The sequence below is a fragment of the Halichondria panicea genome, chromosome 10, assembly GCF_963675165.1.
Source record: "Halichondria panicea chromosome 10, odHalPani1.1, whole genome shotgun sequence".
NCBI classification, from domain to species: domain Eukaryota; kingdom Metazoa; phylum Porifera; class Demospongiae; order Suberitida; family Halichondriidae; genus Halichondria; species Halichondria panicea.
This window is the reverse complement of record NC_087386.1, coordinates 2,665,451-2,686,684: the sequence shown is the minus strand read 5'-3', so window position 1 is coordinate 2,686,684 and position 21,234 is coordinate 2,665,451. Positions and strand designations below refer to the sequence as shown.

At 41.3% G+C, this 21,234-nt stretch overlaps 4 protein-coding genes across 4 annotated transcripts; 2 read left to right on the top strand and 2 right to left on the bottom strand.

Moving 5' to 3' along the window:
* Nucleotides 1-1,800: 1,800 nt before the first annotated feature.
* Nucleotides 1,801-4,922, top strand: LOC135342250 (uncharacterized). The gene is made up of 12 exons (XM_064538945.1): nt 1,801-1,978; nt 2,049-2,761; nt 2,813-2,985; nt 3,084-3,151; nt 3,339-3,529; nt 3,597-3,688; nt 3,745-3,817; nt 3,870-3,946; nt 4,049-4,196; nt 4,268-4,342; nt 4,481-4,560; nt 4,645-4,922. Exons 1-12 carry the CDS (start codon nt 1,843-1,845, stop codon nt 4,826-4,828), a joined length of 2,010 nt encoding a protein of 669 aa, XP_064395015.1. The 5' UTR covers nt 1,801-1,842; the 3' UTR covers nt 4,829-4,922.
* Nucleotides 4,678-11,948, bottom strand: LOC135342246 (glycerophosphocholine phosphodiesterase GPCPD1-like). Its single transcript, XM_064538941.1, has 16 exons — nt 11,638-11,948; nt 11,117-11,420; nt 10,561-10,724; nt 10,368-10,415; nt 10,048-10,208; nt 9,719-9,868; nt 9,280-9,469; nt 8,775-8,916; nt 8,377-8,633; nt 8,143-8,270; nt 7,626-7,831; nt 7,274-7,409; nt 6,718-6,878; nt 6,009-6,477; nt 4,972-5,069; nt 4,678-4,914 (listed from the first exon to the last, which is right to left on the bottom strand). The coding sequence occupies exons 1-14, from the start codon at nt 11,804-11,806 to the stop codon at nt 6,402-6,404; spliced, it is 2,292 nt and encodes a 763-aa protein (XP_064395011.1). The 5' UTR covers nt 11,807-11,948; the 3' UTR covers nt 4,678-4,914; nt 4,972-5,069; nt 6,009-6,401.
* On the top strand, nt 11,948-16,860 carry LOC135342253 (glycerophosphocholine phosphodiesterase GPCPD1-like). The gene is made up of 13 exons (XM_064538947.1): nt 11,948-12,205; nt 12,606-12,748; nt 12,926-12,979; nt 13,079-13,233; nt 13,332-13,481; nt 13,665-13,857; nt 14,067-14,208; nt 14,419-14,672; nt 14,782-14,915; nt 15,373-15,578; nt 15,834-15,969; nt 16,213-16,373; nt 16,699-16,860. The coding sequence occupies exons 1-13, from the start codon at nt 12,048-12,050 to the stop codon at nt 16,730-16,732; spliced, it is 1,920 nt and encodes a 639-aa protein (XP_064395017.1). The 5' UTR covers nt 11,948-12,047; the 3' UTR covers nt 16,733-16,860.
* On the bottom strand, nt 16,822-21,043 carry LOC135342247 (laminin subunit gamma-1-like). Its single transcript, XM_064538942.1, has 8 exons — nt 20,886-21,043; nt 20,625-20,766; nt 20,083-20,231; nt 19,729-19,927; nt 19,275-19,530; nt 18,319-19,125; nt 17,823-18,050; nt 16,822-17,283 (listed from the first exon to the last, which is right to left on the bottom strand). The coding sequence occupies exons 1-8, from the start codon at nt 20,965-20,967 to the stop codon at nt 17,008-17,010; spliced, it is 2,139 nt and encodes a 712-aa protein (XP_064395012.1). The 5' UTR covers nt 20,968-21,043; the 3' UTR covers nt 16,822-17,007.
* Nucleotides 21,044-21,234: the final 191 nt, after the last annotated feature.

The window sequence follows — 21,234 nt, the reverse complement described above, 5'->3', positions numbered from 1 at the left end:
ATTCTTACAGTCGTTACACACACAGTAGTGGTTACAAGGCTTTAATATGAACTGTCTCTTCTTCTCCATACACACTACACACAATGCATCGTCTCCTTTGAGTCCAAGCTTAAATGCTGGTAAGGGAGGAGGGCTAGCCTGTTCATCACGTAACCTCTTAGCAAGTTCGTTGTACTTATTGTCTAGCTTGTAATATCTTCTCATCAGTTCAGTATGCCTGTTTTGTAGTTCTGTATATCTTTTTTCCTCAGTAACAATATTTGCTGACTTGGAACATTGGGGACAAGGTGGCGGCTTCACATGTTTCTTCTTTACCGGTTGTTGCTTACTCTTGGCTTTTTTTGCTTCTTGGAAATTGTAGTTCAATAGTGCCAATTCTGTTTTCAATCCATTAATTTCCCTTTGCTGGAAATTGTGCACTTGTGTGGCTATAGACAACCTCTGACGTAAGTCTATTTGGGAGGCTTCATGGTCAACTTGTTGATTGACTTGATCGACTTGTTGATTGACTCGTTGCTCCTTGTCGAGAAAAAAAAATATCATGAGCAAAAACAACGGGATGAATAATACAATTGATCCGTACAACAATAACTTGTTGATGTGCAACTTCAGAACATACACATTGAACGCTATGTTTGTATACTTCCGATAAAACAACATAGACGACGGAATAATGTCAGTGACTTCTGATACAAAAACGGGTTCATCAGATGCAATACCGTAAACTTTAACAAACAAAGGCACAATCAATGCTCCAACTGCAGTCAAACATGTGACAACCTTCCATCGCATTCTCAACTCTTGAAACCTGTGTACCCACACCATAATAAACATTTTAGTGCTAAGCCAGGATAAAACATTTACAAAGACGATAAAGAATATTATGGTCACCACAAAGGATACAATAAACGCGATATAAACGTCCAGAATCCATGATATACTGCTCCACACGGCTGCCATTTAAAAGTTCATTTATTGCACGTGCCAGCAAACCAACATCATAAGGGGAGGGGCTGATTTTTTGCCAGCAACTGAGATCCCAACAAAACAAACAAAAAAGCTAACACAGAATTATTGCTCACATTCCATTGGGTTTACATAAATTATGTAAGCATATATATTAGTCCAAGCTAATTAATTAAGAAACAAATAGCTTCTCATACTTCTGAATGTGCGTCCTACAAACTGGACACTTCTGTGTCTAGCTTGAGGTATCTTCTCATCAGTTCAGTGTGTTGGGTTTGTAGCTCTGATTCTTCTGTTATAGCATTATTCATTGACATGCACATGTAACAAAGACAAGGCGGCTTCACAAGATTCGGTTGTTGCAGTTGTGTGGCTATGGAAAACCTCTGATGTAAGTCTCTTTGGGTGGCTTCATAATCGACTTGTTGCTTCTTGCCAGATGAATTTTTTTTCGCAAGCACACACAATGCGATTAAAAATATAATCATTGATCCATAAGAATTGATCTCCGATATTAAAATTTGCTCATCAAATGTAATACCGTAAACCTTAACAAGCTCTGGCACAGCCAATGCTCCAACTGCAGTTAAAAATATGAGAACCTTCCATTGCATTTTTAACTGTTGAAACCTGTGCACCAACAAGTACATCATAATAAACATGTTAGTGCTACCCCAGATAAACACATTTACAAAGATGCAAAGAACTATTGTCATTATCCAGGAGGATACAATGATATCCACGATAAGCATTACAGGATGATCCATGATTAGTTTTACTGCTATAGATCTAGTAGCTCTGGCTTCAGACTACTGACTTAAATTGAAAAGGGGAGGGGCTGCTTGTGCATGTCTAAATAATACTCAACAAATAAAAATGCCTACAGTCGAGACCCAAACAACTTGGAGTTGGGTGCAAGATCTTTCAGCCCTTGCAAAGCTGACAGATGAACACCGAGAGCTGGAGCTGAGCATTGGCAGGCAAGATATCAGGGAACTAGATCTGACCACAGGTGAACAATAATAAATGCACCTTTAAATTATGACTACATTGCACATTATAATACATGTTCACCTTCACAGGGAAAGTCAGTGCTTCACATGAACAGGAATTCGATATCAACACAGTACAAGAAAATAGTGATCAGCTATTCAGAAGTTTCGGCTTTATGCCCGTACATAGGGTAACAAGTGAGGATCCAATACAACACTCCCCACAATCTGATTCGAGTAGTAACACAGAACCTCAACAAACAAAGGAACTGCACCTTCCCATAATTAGTCTGACACGGAACCAAGAAGACAAGTGTATACAAAAGCAAAAAACAAACGATGTGACACTACCACCCGTTGTTCCAAATGCTCAGTACTCGAACGACCTTAGTGACCCGGACACACCTGACGAGGAAGAAATAGAACAAGCATACACCGATCTTTCACTTCCTAATCTGCCATGGCCAAAAATCTTGCAATACATGAGAGAATCGGAATCTTATGCTGCCAAATACTTCAGTCTACAAAATAAGCGTACCTTGGCCAAACGATTGAAAGAAGCTAAAGCTACTCACAAGACAGGGCTTAGCATGAACAATACCTCAAACAAGAAACTGGAATTGCAGGGAGGTACGGGTGTGAGCACAGACGATGATACTTCAGAGGAGAGCGAATTAGATGCCAGTGATGTAGAGGGTGAAGACATTCAAAGGTTCCCTGACGAGCAGTTAGAAACCTGTGACTTCTGCGGCGAGCCAAAGCCAAAATACAATATTCTCGATGTAAAAGAATCAGCACAAAAGGTTTGTAAAATTTATGTTACAATTTTTGGTATTTAATCCTACTGCATGCAGGATGAGGAAGACAAGGAATTCTGTTGTGAGGAATACAAAGCCTTCTGCGTACTTGTAGCTACATGCCTAAGGCAACTGGTAGACAAGCTTCAGCACAGCCCCCCGAAGAAGATATCGATAAAGCTAACAAAACAGCAAATACAGAAGACAGCAGAGCAAAGAGCATTTGCACTGTGAGATTAAATTAATGCATGTGCATGTACATGCAGACAGACAGTCAGTGGATTTTAATAAACATTCCCTCCCATATACTGGTGGTATATGTATATAGGATGTGCAGAAAGAGAAAGTGGGAGCAGCTGCTGCAAAAAAGAACACAGCAGAAAACTACAATTGGAAGTAGGTTATCTATAACTCAGAAGCACACTATTATAATACACACATCATCCCAACTGCAGTAAAAGCATTGTCACACAGATCCATGCACAATCATATTCATAAGTCATAAGAATGCATGTACAGATCAATTGCAAATATTCAGAGGTATTAGATTACGTCTATACATGCACCCCCACACTGTACACAGAGACATTGAAGCAGACAAGGATCATTCAGTTCTCCCTGTTGTCCACTGAAATCCTTGACACTGGCTGGATGGTCAGACCACAATCCAAAACGAAACATTGCACAGCAAGAAAAAAGAAAGTTCAACAAAAGTTGGACAGGAAAAAGAGAGCAAATGTTCTTACACTTGGTATACTGAAAAGGCTACGAAATGTGAGTCTAAAAAAAAATTATTTATAGAGCTTAGTTTACAAATACTCCCATGCATGCATGTGTACAGGACAAGCCTAACGATGGTGAACTGGACCAAAGATTATATGGAGACGGAACATCCTTTGTGACTCTTCTGCCCAACAGAACGGGACAGTGCAAGTATAAGTTCTTTTACTATAGAAAATGGAATACATGCATGTATGTATATTTTGCAGCTATCGATCTGGTAACATTGCTGTTGCTGCATTCTCCCCTTATGCTGGTGTGCTAGCGTATCTCCTATACGAGGTATATATTATGGTATACTAAACAATTCTCTAGCTAATCTTCCAATTTGTAGGATTCTACAAAAGTATTGCTAGGGTACTTGGATGAGCTTGGACGAATAAGCTGTTACTACTCAGATGGAAAGCTACAGTGAGTAATACAACAGTTTAATGCGGTACAATATTGGGCGGCGAATGTATATGTATTTGAACCATGCCTATTATGATGGTGCCAATAAACATTTTCTTGCAGATTGTACTCGGGTCAAACGGGAGGAATGGTCTTTGATCATGATGGGACCATACGGAGGAGGTGGGAATGGGACAGCCCTAATGGAAGCTCTTTCCAGCCAACCACTACAACACTAAACAAATACCTCACTGTGAAATGTCAGAGCAGGGTATGTAACCCTGGCGGTTAAGCTCCGTAACCATGCATACAATATATTCCACACCCTTAATTCATTCGTAGGGGCATTCAACAATAACCTTCTCATCTGAACATAAAGTTATCAAAATCTCTGTCGACTGTCAACTACAGAAAGATGTGAGCTAATACCTCTCAATGCATAACGCTATACAGCCACAAACTTCCATTTTCATGTAGCTAGTATAAAGGAAAACCTGTAAACTATTTCTCTACACGAGAATCGTAATTAATGATAATAATTAATTTAATATGTAGGAAACACTCAGAAGTGTGGTTGACCTAACGTACTCTAACTGGCTAGCAGATCAGCTACAACAGAGCAAGAAACAGATCAGGTAATTGAATTGTAATGCCCTGGATTTAATGGATTGATTACCTTAATTCTGTCTTTCATGCATACACACACATTGTACATACAGTGGTATACTGTTATGTCTACAGAGCACAAACCGTTCAAGAAAATTAGCTCAATTGAAATCTGTGTACAATCCACTGGGAAGGGAGAAACCCCAACACAGCACAAGACAAAGAACAAAGAGCACTGGAGCAATCCCAATAAACACTAAACAGAGCACATTGAAGCACACACACAGGATAGTCTAGTGAATATATTCATCATGTGGTGTCCATTTTATTGTTCAATGTTGATGTTGATTTTTGATCACGAGTTGATGCTGGTTGTATTTCAGCTGAGGAACGATCAACACAATCATACAAATCACTACATGTATTATGTTATTGCTTACTCTCCATAGTGCATTTCTCAACTGCCAGCGTCTTTAGATCCCTAAGTAACAGCCTCTTCTTCTTTGATGAAATTTTCACATTAGCTTTGGGATTTGTCCTGAAAAAATGAATCAGTATGTAAATGCATTGTATCGAATATAAAACAATTTGAAACTACTACTTTTAATATGAGTTTGTGTCATTATATCAACTGGAGACATGTGCGCATGGTCTGCAATTAAAAAAAAATGCAGCTGCTTTCTAGTCTCGAAAGCCTGAGTTCCATCTGAGGGTCCTATAGGCCCTAATAAATTATGCTCGGAATAATGTTAGCATAATAGGTGTCTAAAGGAATAATAGGCATCAATGTCCATTTTTGGTAAAGATCCTTACATTAAGTATTGCATAATGACATTTTCATGACAAATGCTGAAGGTGAATATTATGGATCAGTTCAAGTCAACAAGATAACACTGAGAATCATGATTATGTCTTGTGTCAGTTGTGTTTATGTCTACGTTTTAATTTTGTATGTCACATTTTGGGGGAAAATTAGAATTTTATGACGGATTTTTTATGAGGCACATTTTTCAAGAATTAATAATGGGTGAAAAAAAAGCATAATTTATCAGGGCCTACCGAGCGATAACCCTATTTTTGGGTCCGGCTTCTGTGAGCATGAGACTAGCTGCTTCCCAGTAATAAAAGTAATATATAATACCGTAAGACCTCGATTTAAGGTGACCCTCTAAATATGCGACACCCTCAAGCTCAGCAATTTTCTGACCTCTAAAAATAGCGAAGCTGCGTTAATGATAATTTTTTAATGTCACGTTCTAAATAGAGATAAATGTAGCCACTCCCTAGCCTCAATTGTAGCCCACTGGAAAATCAGTGTTTCTAAGCGGCCTGAAATCGAGGCAAGTAGACTCTGTAGAGCTACCTCACCTCTGGCTTCGTAATTATTAAAAAGTGTGATCAAGGTATTACGGTATCCCAAGATTTTCTTAATTAATACAATTTTATTATAGTCTCGCTCCCATGCATAATTATATACCTGCACTGCCGGAGTACACTGTCAGTGGTCAAAGAGAGGGTGTCTTCACTCCTGATGTATTTATGTTTGTGTGACTTTGTCTTTTGTCTAGCCCTTGTCCGAGTACTCAACTTGGAGGTTTTGGGCTTGTTTATCCTTCCTCCACCACCTCCCATGCTAGCTGAATAGTAAGATAGAAGATACGACTGATCACTGGCCTTCCCAACACAATTTGTAACTGCTCTTTCCACTCCACGTGGCCTACTCTCAGGATTAGCCGCCCTTGCCCTCCAAAGCACTGCCTTAGAGGGCGGCTATTTAACAGAGGTGTACAGAAGTACATGTACCACAGTAAGATTGAAAAATGTGTGTCTTATTATAGCAGCTAAAATTCAATTTGAGCCTAATCATGATTCAGTGTCCCTTTTGCTTTTCTTCCTTTTCCAACTGGAAAATATTCTTCTGCGGCCCAGGCAGTAGGTGGTTGATGCTGCAAGGAATGAATACGTTACCTGTAATTATAGAGAATGCTTGGGTACATGTATAACGATTACAGTGCACCATATGCTAGACCACCCACACACTCCACACACACCACACCCACACAGGTCGGCCACTTTGGAACCCAGAGTACACGATGCTGAAAGTAGTGTTAGGTATTACATTTGAAGGAACTATGGCAATTTATCAAGCAACACGACTATTTTAATTATCATGATGAGCTCCTCACCTGTCATAGATGAGAGCATCCACACCAGTGCTCTGCTGGGTCTCGATGTTCTGGAGGACATTGTTTTGGTGGCCCCAAGTGAACAAGACGAGGTTCTTCTCCTTCACTTTGCTCACCAACTGAGGCTCGTGCAGGAGAGGGGTGGAGTTGGGCACTATACCCTGCAGCACGTGGAGAGACAGGGAGAGTCAAACACCTAGGCTACTATAATATGCATGCATTTAGCAGAGGATGTGATTCTTCAACTGCACCAAACATTAGCAGAACAATTTGGAACACATTTGTGGCATATTTACAGATTTTTCTGTCATAAAATTTTTGAGCACTAGCAGTAGGTCTTACATAGGATTGGTCCTAGTAACTTTCACATTGCAGACGTTTTTCTAGTCAGATTATAATATACTGGACGTGTAAAAGTTTACATAATTATGTACATGTACAAGTAGGACAAAAGCAGGGGGGGGGGGGCTTGGATAAGAGCAAACAGACTTTCTAAATATCGAAGTAGTAGGACACTTTCAGCTAGGTGAATGAACTCAAAATGACACTCCCTCACCAGCAGATTGTGTGCCCTGGCATGCATGGTGGCGTCATTCAGACTGTGACCCCTCACATCTAGGGGAACGCCATAGTCAGGGTTGAGTGCACACGTGAGGAACATAACCGGATATTTATGCTGCTTGCGGCGAAGACTGCATGGAGGGAAAAAGTCGATGGCAAGAGTAGATCACTGTCAAATTAAAAGTACAATAGTCTAGCATGCATACACATACAAGTAGCCTAGATGACACTTTTTGAACATAATTATACTATACATCAATTGTATGCACAGATACGAATCAATGAATGTATGTACATAATGATCACTTTTGGGAGAGCAACTACATTTACCACAATCATGTACTTACACTGTGCACATGTCCGGGTTGAAGCAGGTGAAGATGATTTTCCTCCCTCGTGCAAAACGATAGACATCCTTCAAAATGGTGTCAGCACACAAGTTCATATCGAAACAAGAGTAGTTCTTAACAACTTCTCCATTTTCATTCTTCTCTGGTAATGGGTACTTGACCTCAATGTCGAAACCGATGTGTTTAGGTAGGGAACGAAACAGCTGTACAGAATGTAGGCAATCATTACTACATTGTATGAGCCTAAAGAGAATCAAAACATTGGCGGACATTTGATGAGTGGCTACGTACATACAGGTCTACGTACGTAGGCAACGAAATCCCCTTACAGAGCTGATTCATACATAGGCAATCATTACTACATTGTATGAAGCCTAAAAAGAATTAAATGGCTAAGACATTGAGTAAGTAGATATACATCGAGGTCTACGTACATAGGCAACGAAATCCCCCTACAGAATGAGCAATTCATACACTATTATACAAGACCATAGCAATTAAACTAGGTACATACCTTCTTAAGGGTTGGGAATGTCTTCCTCTCTGGCAGATGCTCCGTGCCCCTCTGTGCTCCCCACAACTCACTGGACGAGTCATAGTCACTAGCACTTGAGCTATTATTGCCATCGACAGACAGAGTCGCTGAGAATAGAGAAGCATCTTTAGTATTACAGTTTATACATTGCATGGTAGTATCGTTCAATGAACAAAAATATAACGAAAGTTAGTTTGCAATTTGTGCACATACCCAGTTTCTTTTGCAAAGTACTCGAGTGATCTAGTTTCAGTGATTGTAGCTGATGTAGTGTCAGGTCCTTGACCTCCATGGCGTAGAGCTCCCCTGAGAAGAATCCCTCTCTGGCCAGTGTGGTGGCTACCAGGAAATTGTGGTAGACTACCGGCACATGGTCCCGGGTCAGGTGGACGTCAAACTCCACATAGTCAGCACCGTGATTGCCCGCCATCTTGAGAGATGCTATCGTGTTCTCTGTCTCAGTAGCCTTCCTGGGAGAGGGGGAAGGTGATTTTGTATTTGCTCAGTAAATGTATGGTCAAAAAATTCACTGCTGATTTCTGACCTGTGATACAAGGTTAGGTTTCTGTGACTGTTAAAGTAAACACACGGTCACTAGATGTCATACGTACAGTTGTGGATGGTGAGAGTCTCCCAGTCCCCTGTGTCCAATGTGCAGCATCCTCTTGTGCTGTCTCCAGTAGTTGGAGTAGGTGTGTTTGGTGGAGTGGAGGAGGGGCAACTCTCGCACAGGGTGAATGAGCAGGAAAGACACTGCAAGGAGAATTCATTCTAAACCACAAGAGTATACAATACGATGTAGATACGTGCCACAAACTGTGCGTACAATAAAGCACATTTTGATGGGAATTGGTATAAATTGATACTATTTGCTGAGCTAAGCTAAGCTAGTTGCTACGCATGTGCGCAAAACTTAGTGCGCATGTGTGAAAGAAAGCATGCAAATCACCTAAGCTAGCTACCTCGTTTTGTCTCTCATTTTCTCACCCTTGAGTAATCCACAGCAATAATAGCGCTTGATAACACGATAATTATTACATACACAAATAACTTTGCAGTACGTATGGTATGAAGCCTTCAATACGATTACACACAAGTACAGCCAGCTATGCTCACATGACAGTGTTCCCACGGGGAGGAGATCCTGTGAAAACACGGTCAGTACAATGCTCCCTCTATCCTCCCCCAGGTACTGGCGAGGGAGGAGACTGGCCCTGCCCACTTTAGCATCAGCCGAGGGGAGAGGAGTGGGGAGAGAGGTTGCAGTGTCAGCACAGGGGATTGTAAATACATCAATGGTGAATCCCTGTGTGTAGTGAAATAGTCATTGTCACAGAATACTGCGCTGACAATTTACAGATATACATGTAATATTATAGAGACTTTTTTCCTCCACCATGTACATATAATAAAGTAAATGGGACGTTGTTTACTACTACACCATAGCCTATAATTATGTATACTGTACAATCATGCAGACTCAGCTACACAGAGAGGTGGGAGGCTGGCCTCATTATATTGATATATCTGTCGGTATAATAATAATTATACTCACAGTGTCTTGGAAGTCGACTGACTCTGTGGTGAATATGACCAGGTTGGTTCGCTGATCATAAGGACAGCCCCCACCTGCAAGGTCAAAGGTCACACAATCCCCTTCGGTCCTGCTCAAGAGCTTGGCTTTGCATGGAGAGCAGTCTACAGTCTGAGAGTGTGGGTGGACAGGGGGTTAATAAGTGTTATCTGGGGTATTATAATATTTGTGTATAAATAAACTATTATGTGTATAATGAAAATACAAGTACTAAAGTGTGGCAAGTAACACTAAAAATACAGATTTAGGGTTCCTTAGAACTGCAAGAAAGAGGAACACCACAAGCTCACCTTGTTCTGTTTGATAGAGAATGGGTGGATGGTGAGGAGGTAGCGAGTGTCTGGAGGGTGGTCAGAGATGGAGAGTGCACTCCCCAAAGTCCCCAGCTGCAGGTGGAGCTCACTCGTGCTCACCAGCCAACCATTGTCAGTGTGGGCTGTCAACTTGTCATCTGTACAATAAAAACACAATCGACATTATAATCGCAATTGCATGCTGAAAAAGAGCAACCATCTTGGTTACAGTTGTCCTTTATATTATATGCAACTGAGTAACTTGTACTTACATGTACTTCTGCTTGTACTCACACTTTAGTATGTATACAACGTACCTCCAATGATTCCATACTCCACAGACTCCTTGTGGGTATCTTCACTGCCTGCAGAGAAACCAAACTAGTTTAGCTAACACATGATGCATATCCTGCACCAAAGGAAACACATTACAGGGCTCTCTTTACAATGGGACATGTGTACAAACACACGAACCCATGGCAACGATGTAGTCTTATAGCACAGACTTACTTCTTGGTTTCTTGGCCGTGTATTTCCTTGAGCCTAAGAATGTCTCCCAAGAGACGAAGGCGAAAGATTCTTGATTGCCCACCACTGGTCTTGTGATCATGTATCGATATTTGATTGGGCGCTCAACTGGTACCTCCAGCTCCACACTCCAGGTTTTGTCTTGCCTACAGGAGAATAATAATGCGAATGATGACTTGTGTAATTGCTTTAATGATCTAATCCTATAGAAAGCAATGACAATAAACAATTAATGTCACACTCTTTACCATACTAACACACACACTCACACGCACACACACACACACACACACACACACACACACACACACACACACACACACACACACACACACACACACACACACACACACACACACACACACACACACACACACACACACACACACACACACACACACACACACACACACACACACACACACACACACACACACACACACACACACACACACACACACACACACACACACACACACACACACACACACACACACACACACACACGCACACACACAACATGCAAGACCGCACTCACCCAGTGCTCCTATTCAACTTGACACTACTGAAGATGTCCCATTTTCCCAGAGAGGCTGTGTTTCCAGTTACTCTCACCTCCCCTTCCTCTGCACATGCCCTCACTTCAAACACCACCTTCACAACACGCTCTCCGTCAGTCACATCCACTTCGTCGCTGCTACTATCAGAATCTTCCATGCTTGGCAGTCGCTTGTAGGGAGGGGCCTTGCTCAGTACTATAGGCATGGTTACCGGCTGTGGGTCCTTGGTGGCAAACTTGTACCCGCACTTGTGTGCAGCCATTGAATGGGTGACCAGATCACCTGCAGGGGAGAGATACAAACAATTAACAAACTGATTTAATCATTACTGACTGACTTTAGTTTCGTTATCCGAATAGACACTATCAGTCCACTGTACTGTGTCAATTGTCAGTACAGTACACTGCTATTGGTTGGGGCAGGGCACACACACACACACACACACAACACTAGATCTATGCGTTATTTATTAGCTAGCTCTACATTAACACTTAAGCACCTTTAGCTCCAGGGTGAGCAGGAGCCTGGCCCAGTATCTTGATATGTACTTGCTCTGCAGTAGTCAGGGCTGGAGGCAGGGGAAGGTCTCTGCTGCTGCTGGGGTCTTTAAGCTGGACCAGCTCTTTCACCACTTCATTGGTAGGGGTCATAACATCATCGGGATCCATCTGCAAATTCTTTGCCAATGTTGCAGCTAGCTAGGCCTTAGGAAGATCACTCAGCACTGCACTGAGTGAATTAATTCACACCAGAATCGCTTGAATACAGTAAGTTAAAATTGCCACCCTGTACCCAGTCAGAATATGCAATGACAGACCGGTACAGGGTAGCAATTTCAAAAATACATGACTAAAAAATAAGTCCTTGTGGTTTCTGTCTCCTTTATCCTCTAGCTCGCTAGCTGGCCAAATGGCTACCCTGGACGGGACTGGTGGAAAGGATATTGTGAAGGTGGTGTTTGAAGTGAGGGCATGTGTAGAGAAAGGGGAGATGAGAGTAACTGGAAACACAGCCTCTCTGGGAAAATGGAATGTCTATAATAGCGTCAAGATGGATAGAAGTACAGAGTGAGTAAAAGTATATTGATAGCTGCATCGCTATTGTATTGTGCATACTGTAACATTGGGAAATAGGTAACATGTCCATAGCCTACTCACACAGGTAAATAGGTGTCATTAATTAATTTGTGCCCCATAAACATTTTATCACCTCACTATTATATTATGTAATCGTATTCGTAGCAGCACCCCAGTAACCAAACATTAACTTGTGAAGTGCTTCGAGGTTTTGGTTGTGGGTGTTTTGAGACCACTTCAAGGGTTGTGTAAACACATCACAAGCAAGCCTCAAAATACCTGGCTGTATTTGCATTTGTACCGACTGACTAATAACCCAATTTTGTCCAGAATTGTTGGGTAGCTATTCATTTTATTTAATGTATGACGATACCTTCACCCCTCCCCCCAGACATGAGAACATCTGGAGTGTGGAAGTGGTAGTTCCTGTGGACTCTCTCATCCAGTATCGCTACGTGGTCACGAGGGGGGAGCTTGGAGGAGCCTTCACCATAGTTTCCTTGGAGACCTTCCCTGAGCCACGAGCACATACATGTACGCTTGAGAGACCAGTGACTTAAGGATATATTCTCTCCTGGCTATTTTTTTCTTCTTGTATTTTGTTCACGGCTCCCAAAGCACATTGCTGGACCATACTACACGTACTATAATACAAGTTTCCCCTCTTTGACTGCTCTTCACTGTAATCCTCGATTTCACACAATCCTGCAGGTTTAAAGTCGACCTCAGTTCAAACTTTAAGAGGAGAGTATGAAGTTAGTGAAGGTGGGTATTAAATGCAGTATAGCGCTGAATTACATTATGAGAACTAAAAATGTTATATAATTAATATAGGCACTGTAATTTCCACTTATTCATATGTAGCTGGACAGTCCCACACTGGCGATGGTTGGCTGGTGAGTACCAGTGAGCTCCATCTGCAGCTGGGGACTCTGGGGAGTGCACTCTCCATCTCTGACCACCCTCCAGACACTCGCTACCTCCTCACCATCCACCCATTCTCTATCAAACAGAACAAGGTGAATCATAAGGTGTACTGCAACTATACACTCAATGTCGTTCTGCGTCTATTGTCTGATTCCTTCCTTCAATGCTTCTAACCCACCCACACTCTCAGACTGTAGACTGCTCTCCATGCAAAGCCAAGCTCTTGAGTAGGACCGAGGGAGATTGTGTGACCTTTGACCTTGCAGATGGGGGCTGTCCTTATAATCAGCAAACCAACTTGGTCATATTCACCACAGAGTCAGTCGACTTCCAAGACACTGTGAGTTTCCCTTAGTAGAAGATATTGAACTAAGATTTCTACTCGTTGATATAATTATAGGTGGTGCCCTTAGTCTCTATACACTCGGATTACTGTGTGTGTATGGTTTAAATGTTTGCCTTAGCGTCTTGAAAACTAAATTCACAGTTATGTAACTATCTCGAAATTTTTGGTTGCTGGTAGGGCTTCTCTGTTGATGTGTACAGGATCGAGAGTGACTGCACTCCCCCTCTTCCCATCCCACTATCCTCAGCCTCCAAAGTGGGCAGGGCCAGCCTCTTCCCTCGGCAGTACCTGGGCGACCAGACCAGTGGACAAGTGACTCTCACCGTCTTCTCTCACTTACATGAACTTCTACCAATAGGAACACTCTCACGTAAGCACTCTCACGTAAGCTCAATCTCTGCCTTCATCGTAACATTAATTAGTATTAATTGTTACGTATGTAATGTAACATCTGATTTATTGAGAGAGCATTACTATTTCATGTCGTTTCTCTTCGCTCAACTATGTAGTGGTATGCTCTTTTATTACTCAAACCTGCAGTTCATTTACCATCAAACCCAGTATTGTTCCGACTTGCAGTGTCTTTCCTGCTCATTCATCCTGTGCGAGAGTTGCCCCTCCTCCACTCCACCAAACACACCTACTCCAACTGCTGGAGACAGCACAAGAGGATGCTGCACATTGGACACAGGGGACTGGGAGACTCTCACCATCCACAACTGTATGATTGTACATATATAGCATTGCTCTAGTGTAGGTGCTTTCAACGTACGTGTATTGAAAGTGTTTGACCTAGATAAGATAAGATAAAATAAGCAATTATTTTCCATTACTGTACACAGCAAAATGTATGATTTCAGCAGTGGTCACAACTTTTAGCATACATGAGCTAATGCATGTATACTTTTACGTCACCTTCTCCCTCTCCCAGGAAGGCTACTGAGACAGAGAACACGATAGCATCTCTCAAGATGGCGGGCAATTACGGTGCTGACTATGTGGAGTTTGACGTCCACCTGACCCGGGACCATGTGCCGGTAGTCTACCACAATTTCCTGGTAGCTACCACACTGGCCAGAGAGGGATTCTTCTCAGGGGAGCTCTACGCCATGGAGGTCAAGGACCTGACACTACATCAGCTGCAATCACTGAAACTGGACAATTCACATGCCTCGGGAGAGGAAGGTAGAGTCATCAGCATGTTATTGCATTGTTATGTATGTTTGTCCTTCTGTATATAATTATATCGTAAACTGATGATGGAACTCCTATTGTAATTCGGTCTTTTTCACAGTGGAGATCCCTTGCAATTGTTCTAATAAGTGCTGTTGCTCCAACAAGACGTGTTGCTCGGATAATACATGCTGCTCGAGTTCTATCAGAGAGATAGAACATGAAGAAAAAAGGAAATTCCCAACCTTAGAAAACGTGTGTTAACTGTTACATACGTAGAGTTACATTGTACATACATGTACATGTACCTGCAGCTTGATGATTGTATGTCTGTAAATGCATGTACCGGTACATGTGTTGGAGACAGGAATCATTGTCTGTGTAGCAAGGCTCATTTTCCGAACGCTCTAGCTGTTATTTCCACTGTACATTTTATTTTAAACTCAAAGCTGTTAGGCATAATATTTGTTGTATACAACACACTAGGTTCTCATTGTACTAACAGTTTGAGCCTCAGAATAGAGGAAACTTCTCTATTTAAGACAATGGCTTCCGTCTGTCCCCAAAATAGTGTATAACAATGGAAGACCACCTTTCTACAAGAATTTATATTGGCCCCACAAGTGTCCTTCTGTCATTTAGAGGTTCCATTGTGCATGTACCTGTACCTGTGTTTTTATCCTCACTACATGTGAACTACCTGTTCACACAGGTTTTCCATGGTGTTCCGCCCAGCTTAGGGTTCAATATAGAGGTCAAGTACCCACTACCTGAGAGGGCTAAGGACGGAACTGTGGGAGAAAACTACGACTGCTTTGATTGCAATGATATGGCAGACACGATTCTGAAGGTTGTGGATCATCATGCTGGTGATAGAATGGTGATATTCTCGTGTTTCAATCCAGACATGTGCACAGTGTAAGTGGTGCAGTTGAAATTATAAATGGAGTAGCACTATAACATGATCAGCTGACCTGTACAGTGTATGTGCATGTTGAATGTACATGTAAATGCATGCCATTGTACCTCTGTTGAGCAAAGGTGCAGTGAACCTCAATCAGAGTTGAGAGTTGGAAAGTACAAAATTACGTATTTCTGTGTACATAGTTATAATAGTGGTGAGGTTATGTATTCTCTACATGAGTGAGAATGTGTATTGTCATGTACGTACAGCCTTCGCCGTAAGCAGTCCAAGTATCCTGTGATGTTCCTCACCGCATGTCTCAACCCCATCTATGATGACCCTCTGGATGTACGTGCTCACACCATGCATGATGCCATGATGCACGTCACTGCTGAGAAACTGTCGGTGAGAATACGATAATTATGCACATTTCCTACAATCTGGTTTGCTACGTACCTAGCTGTTACTGACTGTATGCGCAATACGCTTGCCGTACAGTACTTATTATTTGTCTGTGCAAGTATGATGTACATGTACCAAATGATTATGTGCCTAAAAACTATAAATCAAAAAACTATGACCAACTGCTACCAATCATGTGTGTGCATTGTACACATGTGGCTCTGCTTTTAAATCTCTCATGTGCAGGGCATAGTGGCCGATTCTTATATATTTCTGGAGGACCCTCATTTGATCAAGGTGGTGAAAGAAAGAGGCATTGTGTTGTTTAGTTGGGGGGATACTAATAATGACAGTGCGACTGTTGAGATGCAGGCCAACGCTGGGGTGGATGCAGTCATCTGTGACTGGTGAGTACCTCATCTTAGTATATCGTATAATTATACTCTTTGTACCCATTGCCTTCACCGATAATTAGTCCTCAAGATCACACCTGCATGGGTGCAGACTAATCCCCAGAAATTTGTTTCTTTTTGTATTTAATTCAGCCATCAAGACACAGCTACGTAGTTACATGTAGGTGCCAATTAAGTCTTAGCAATAATTATACATATTTTAGGTTCCACTTCATTAATTGCCAGCCGCTTTGAAAGTACCAATTGTTGTATTGCCCTCTTCTCTTTATGATAATTATGACAATATTCAGGTTTTGATATACTGTCATTCATTCTGCAGCATTGACAAAGCTTATGCCCGGGCTAGACAATAGGCAGAACACCAACTCAACTATATAATTATGTATTAGACTGTAGTCACAATAACAGTTTTATATATTTTAACCATTTGTCTGTAAGTTGATTCTTTATACATTGTCACCATTTTTAATAAACATCAAAATGATAATTATACGTACCATAGTTCATTGCATGAACCTTGTATGTTACAGAGTCTTACAGCTTTGCCATAGATCCTGTATTATATGGTACGTGAAAGAAAATACACGCAAGTATGTTTTCTGCCTTATATTCATACATGTAACGTAGACTAGTTCTCGAATTGTTCCCTGCAGTTCAGATCCTCCACATTTCTCAGTATGTCTTGCAGTAAGTCCCTGTGCTGTTGGACTTGGGTGTACCGTAGCCGTAACTCATCAGCAGATTCTTGTAGCTGCCTCACTTCTACTGTGAGAGAGTCGACTAGAATTTGATTGGACGCTGCATCTTCCTCAAAGCTCGTAAGGGTGGAGTTGATGTTCAAAATTCGTTCTGGGGAGATAAGTGCAATACCTTCTAGCTCTTGAGTAAGATTGACCAATAGATCCTGCAGTAGAAGATAATAATGGTTACATAAAAAATGTCCTGAATATTTACTCACAGTTATGTATATACCCAATCGTGAACGTGCATCAGTGCATGCATGTACATACATACCGTATATAGCGCGAAATTTTCGAGGCACTTATATTTCGTGGATTGGCCTCTAAAAGCCATTTCATTGCACAATGTTTGCGGAATGATTGCTTACCGGAAGCCACGCCTTTAAATATTTTGCATGATAATTCTAATTAAAGAACAATTTTCGTGGACTTAATTTTCGTGTACAATTCTAAACCACGAAATCCGTGAAAATTAAGCCCCTAGAAAATTTCACGCTATACGGTAATTGTACACATTAATTTTGGTCAACATGGTTCCTCAGTGATGACTATAGATAAGCACTGTGTAGCAATCATTAGGGCTGTATTGCATGTTGGGACCTGGTGCCTGCATGCATGTCGTACGTACATACACAAAACTGTATCTATATTGTAATGATACTATTATTATCACAATTAACAACAGTCATACATGTATACTTACATTTATGACAAGTAGTCTCGTTGTGAGATCGGCAGCTACTGATATAGTCTCATTGGCAGTGTCTGTCACCATAGCAATGGAGTCAGTGTCATCTCTAACTGTGTCTTCCAGCTGATCCACATTACTGCTTGCTTGAGAAATATTACTTGCGAAACTTGTGGCTGTGTAATTTAGTGCTTGAGCATCCAACAGAAGCTGATTAGCAGAAAGACTGGCATTTGTAGCAACCTGTAAAATTCAACTATCAAGAACGATACGTATACACCCTATAGCGGGTAAATTTGGCAACTGAAGCGCATAGATTTCTATTATGGCAATTATCAACTAAGTGAGATAGATTGAGGCAAGCAGTTCCTACGTAGCTATAACATGGTTATAATTATAGCTTAATAAATTATTATTGGTGATCCCTATTATTTGCCAAATTCATAATTTATTTCCTCACCAAATTCCTCTCGCTATACAGTAGATGCACACATTGTAAGTGCTCTCATACCTGGAATGCATTGGCTAGATTAACACTAGCATTTTCCAAAAATGAGGCAGCCATATTCGCAGCCCTCACAGCCTCCATTAGCTCCCTGCCTCTCACAGTAGTCTCATTCTCAGCTTGTAAGGACAGACTCTCGGCCAGTTCAATGTTCCTAATGACTGTTTCAAGTCCTGTGGTGAATTCACGACCCTCAGACAGTCGATTTTGAATCTCCATCAAAAGACGTCTTGCTTCTCGAATAATTTCATTTCCAACGGTTACACTATCATTGGCAGACAAGAGTGCTTCTTCGGCAATGGCCAATAGTTCTTCTGCTTCGTTGTTTAGTGCCTCACTCTCGTACAGTAACCTACTAGCTGTTTCATTGTAGCTTGAGAAATTTGTAAGTAAGATTTCTAAGCGTAAATCGAGTTGGGTGATGGTGGTAAATAAGCTGGTTGTTTCGTTGCGTAATTGACTTAGTGTTTCTTGCCGTTCAGTCAAGTTGTGCTGTGGAATTACAATACCCAAGATCGTCTCAAGAATCCGAATAGAATCTTCCAAAGCGATTGGTACATTGAGTTCAGCTTCACTCAAAGCACTGGTACCTTCTAAATAAAGTGTTTCCAATCGAGGAATTGTTTCGTTTTGGATCATTTCAAAGATCTGTAGGACTTGATTTTGAACGTTTATCGCTTCTTGTAAGGATTGTATGGAAGAAGTAACATTGCTCAGTGTGTCCGTTGCTTGCAAGAGAAGGTCATCAGCTTGTGATTGTTGGCTCAATGATGCTCCATTCGCTTCAGTTGCCAGCCGCACCAGCTCATCAAACTATCAAATTGATTATTAATATCAACCACATACACAGTAAGCATGACTGTGCAACCAAATTAGGCATAACAATAATATTATGCAGCAGTATAAATATTACGTAGGTCACAATAAAATTGTGTAGTAACTGCTCCAATGTGTTTACTAACCTGTCTTGTCAGTTGTTCGTTCAACGTGAGCAAATCTGTCAGTTGCAATCGTAAGTCCTCGTTAACTCTAATTTCCAGTGATCTCACAAGACTTGTCAGCTGTTGGAGCAGGGATTTGGTCCTGTTTGCCTGAAGGAACAGTGAATCAACTGTTTCCTCGGCTCTGGTGATGTTTACGTCATAGCTGTCTAAGTCGTCCATGAGATCATCGATTTCCATCTTAAATTCAGCTAGATATGAAGTAAGGTCTTGCTCTCTGAAAAAAAAAGCAGAAATGCAAATTGCATGTGTACGTACATAGTTACTTGTAGAGACAGGTACATCAGTGCACGCACCCATATACCATTATGTGAACAGCTACTAAAGACTTAGCATGCATGCTCCCTCCCTGCATGTATTCTGATTCCATATGAACAGAAGCTGTATAGATAAGGAGATATATCTCTTTGCTTACCTTCCGGTTGCATTGATAGCTCGCTGAAGAAGGTCAGTGAGGAGAATGCGATACATGTCAATCTCGTCAATCAGATCAGGTGTTAGTCCAGTAGTGGTATTGGAGGAAAGAGTATCATTAAGGCGCTGCAGCAAATTATTGTACAACTCCAGAGTGAGCATGAACTGGATGGTTACTTGGTCAAAGCATGTCGGGCAAGCTGTATATATGTGCAGGTAACAAACGGTGAGTGATCAGCAAACTATACACTATACAGACCATAGTGACAGCAGGTCACAACGAAATCTGACTAATTAGGTATCCTGATTACTTTAGTAAATTTCGGTTATGTCACAAAAAACATTACTAACTTACGAATGCATCCCAAATCAATCCTATGGAAGCCATCTTGACATGTGTCACACTTGTCTCCTTGGATTCCCAACCGACAGTTGCAAACACCATTTGGGTTGCAATCTTTGGACAGAGACCCTTGGGGATGACACTGACACTCATCTAATGATCTGCAGAAAGAAGATTTGCGGGTAAATCTTTGAGCTAAAGTAACATCAAGATGATCAAATTTCATTATTATTAGGTGATGTTTAAAAACGGCTTCACTAAGCAGATGCTCGCAGCCACATAAAGGTATTGCATAGCAATAACAGCTGCAAAAGTAACACTAGGCCACCTCATCAGTAGGATAGTGTAATGTGTACTGTTTAGTACGTGACTGTGCAAAGAGTTCTATACTAGCTGGCAATCTTTTCATATTACAAATGTAAGAACCAAGGGGAGTGCTATCCTGGCAATAATATTTTCGTATAGACAAGAGTTTATGATTGCACAATTGAACTTCAGTAACAATGCAATACAGTAGATATGCATAAGAGAATGCATTTCCATGCATGTCCAACCTGCATCCCTCTGCACTGAAGGCAGTGTAACCTGGTAGACACAGGTCGCACTGCAATCCTCCCACACCAGGCTTGCAGTCACACTGACGGTCAGTACCACACTCTCCACTCAGTGAGCCAGTACGATCACACTCACAAATATCTACAGATACCCATAAAGGTTATTGCCGATTGCGGCTATTAAATCTTATACAAGACAAGTGGGTAGCTAGATATCACAGCTAGATCTAGCTGAGTATAGATCTAGATTTACAGGCTTACCGATTATAGTTTGACTCTGAACAAAGCAAACACCTAGAGTACACAGAAACAACTTCACCAAAGACACCATTTCTCTGAGCATAGAGCACACAACTAGCTACTGCACACTGTTCTGCTTTAATAATGTGAAGTTTATTGGTTGTTGACATAATGATCTTTACCGAATATAAACAAAATTAATGGCAGACAGTGTCGAAGTCTAAAATGTTATCAGTTGTTCCGCCAAGATTCCGGAAGTACTAGAGTAAACCACTGAAGATCAGCCACCATGATAAATCGGCCGCTTGTACGCCAACACAGCACTTGCAAATTGATTTATTTTTGCTACTATATAGAGCTCTTGATGTGA

What these genes read in the sequence shown, in the direction of transcription:
- LOC135342250 (XM_064538945.1), top strand. Translation starts at nt 1,843, where the DNA reads ATGCCTACAGTCGAGACCCAAACAACTTGGAGTTGGGTGCAAGATCTT. An exon ending in GCAGAAAACTACAATTGGAA is followed by an intron (nt 3,152 to 3,338) that starts GTAGGTTATCTA and finishes CACTGTACACAG; the next exon opens with AGACATTGAAGCAGACAAGG. An exon ending in TACTGAAAAGGCTACGAAAT is followed by an intron (nt 3,530 to 3,596) that starts GTGAGTCTAAAA and finishes GCATGTGTACAG; the next exon opens with GACAAGCCTAACGATGGTGA.
- LOC135342246 (XM_064538941.1), bottom strand. Translation starts at nt 11,806, where the DNA reads ATGGATCCCGATGATGTTATGACCCCTACCAATGAAGTGGTGAAAGAG. An exon ending in TGCTCACCCTGGAGCTAAAG is followed by an intron (nt 11,421 to 11,637) that starts GTGCTTAAGTGT and finishes TCTCCCCTGCAG; the next exon opens with GTGATCTGGTCACCCATTCA. An exon ending in TACTTTGCAAAAGAAACTGG is followed by an intron (nt 8,271 to 8,376) that starts GTATGTGCACAA and finishes CTCTATTCTCAG; the next exon opens with CGACTCTGTCTGTCGATGGC.
- LOC135342253 (XM_064538947.1), top strand. Translation starts at nt 12,048, where the DNA reads ATGGCTACCCTGGACGGGACTGGTGGAAAGGATATTGTGAAGGTGGTG. An exon ending in AGAGTATGAAGTTAGTGAAG is followed by an intron (nt 12,980 to 13,078) that starts GTGGGTATTAAA and finishes ATTCATATGTAG; the next exon opens with CTGGACAGTCCCACACTGGC. An exon ending in AATCCAGACATGTGCACAGT is followed by an intron (nt 15,579 to 15,833) that starts GTAAGTGGTGCA and finishes ATGTACGTACAG; the next exon opens with CCTTCGCCGTAAGCAGTCCA.
- LOC135342247 (XM_064538942.1), bottom strand. Translation starts at nt 20,967, where the DNA reads ATGCTCAGAGAAATGGTGTCTTTGGTGAAGTTGTTTCTGTGTACTCTA. An exon ending in TCAGAGTCAAACTATAATCG is followed by an intron (nt 20,767 to 20,885) that starts GTAAGCCTGTAA and finishes GGGTATCTGTAG; the next exon opens with ATATTTGTGAGTGTGATCGT. An exon ending in GATTGATTTGGGATGCATTC is followed by an intron (nt 19,928 to 20,082) that starts GTAAGTTAGTAA and finishes ACATATATACAG; the next exon opens with CTTGCCCGACATGCTTTGAC.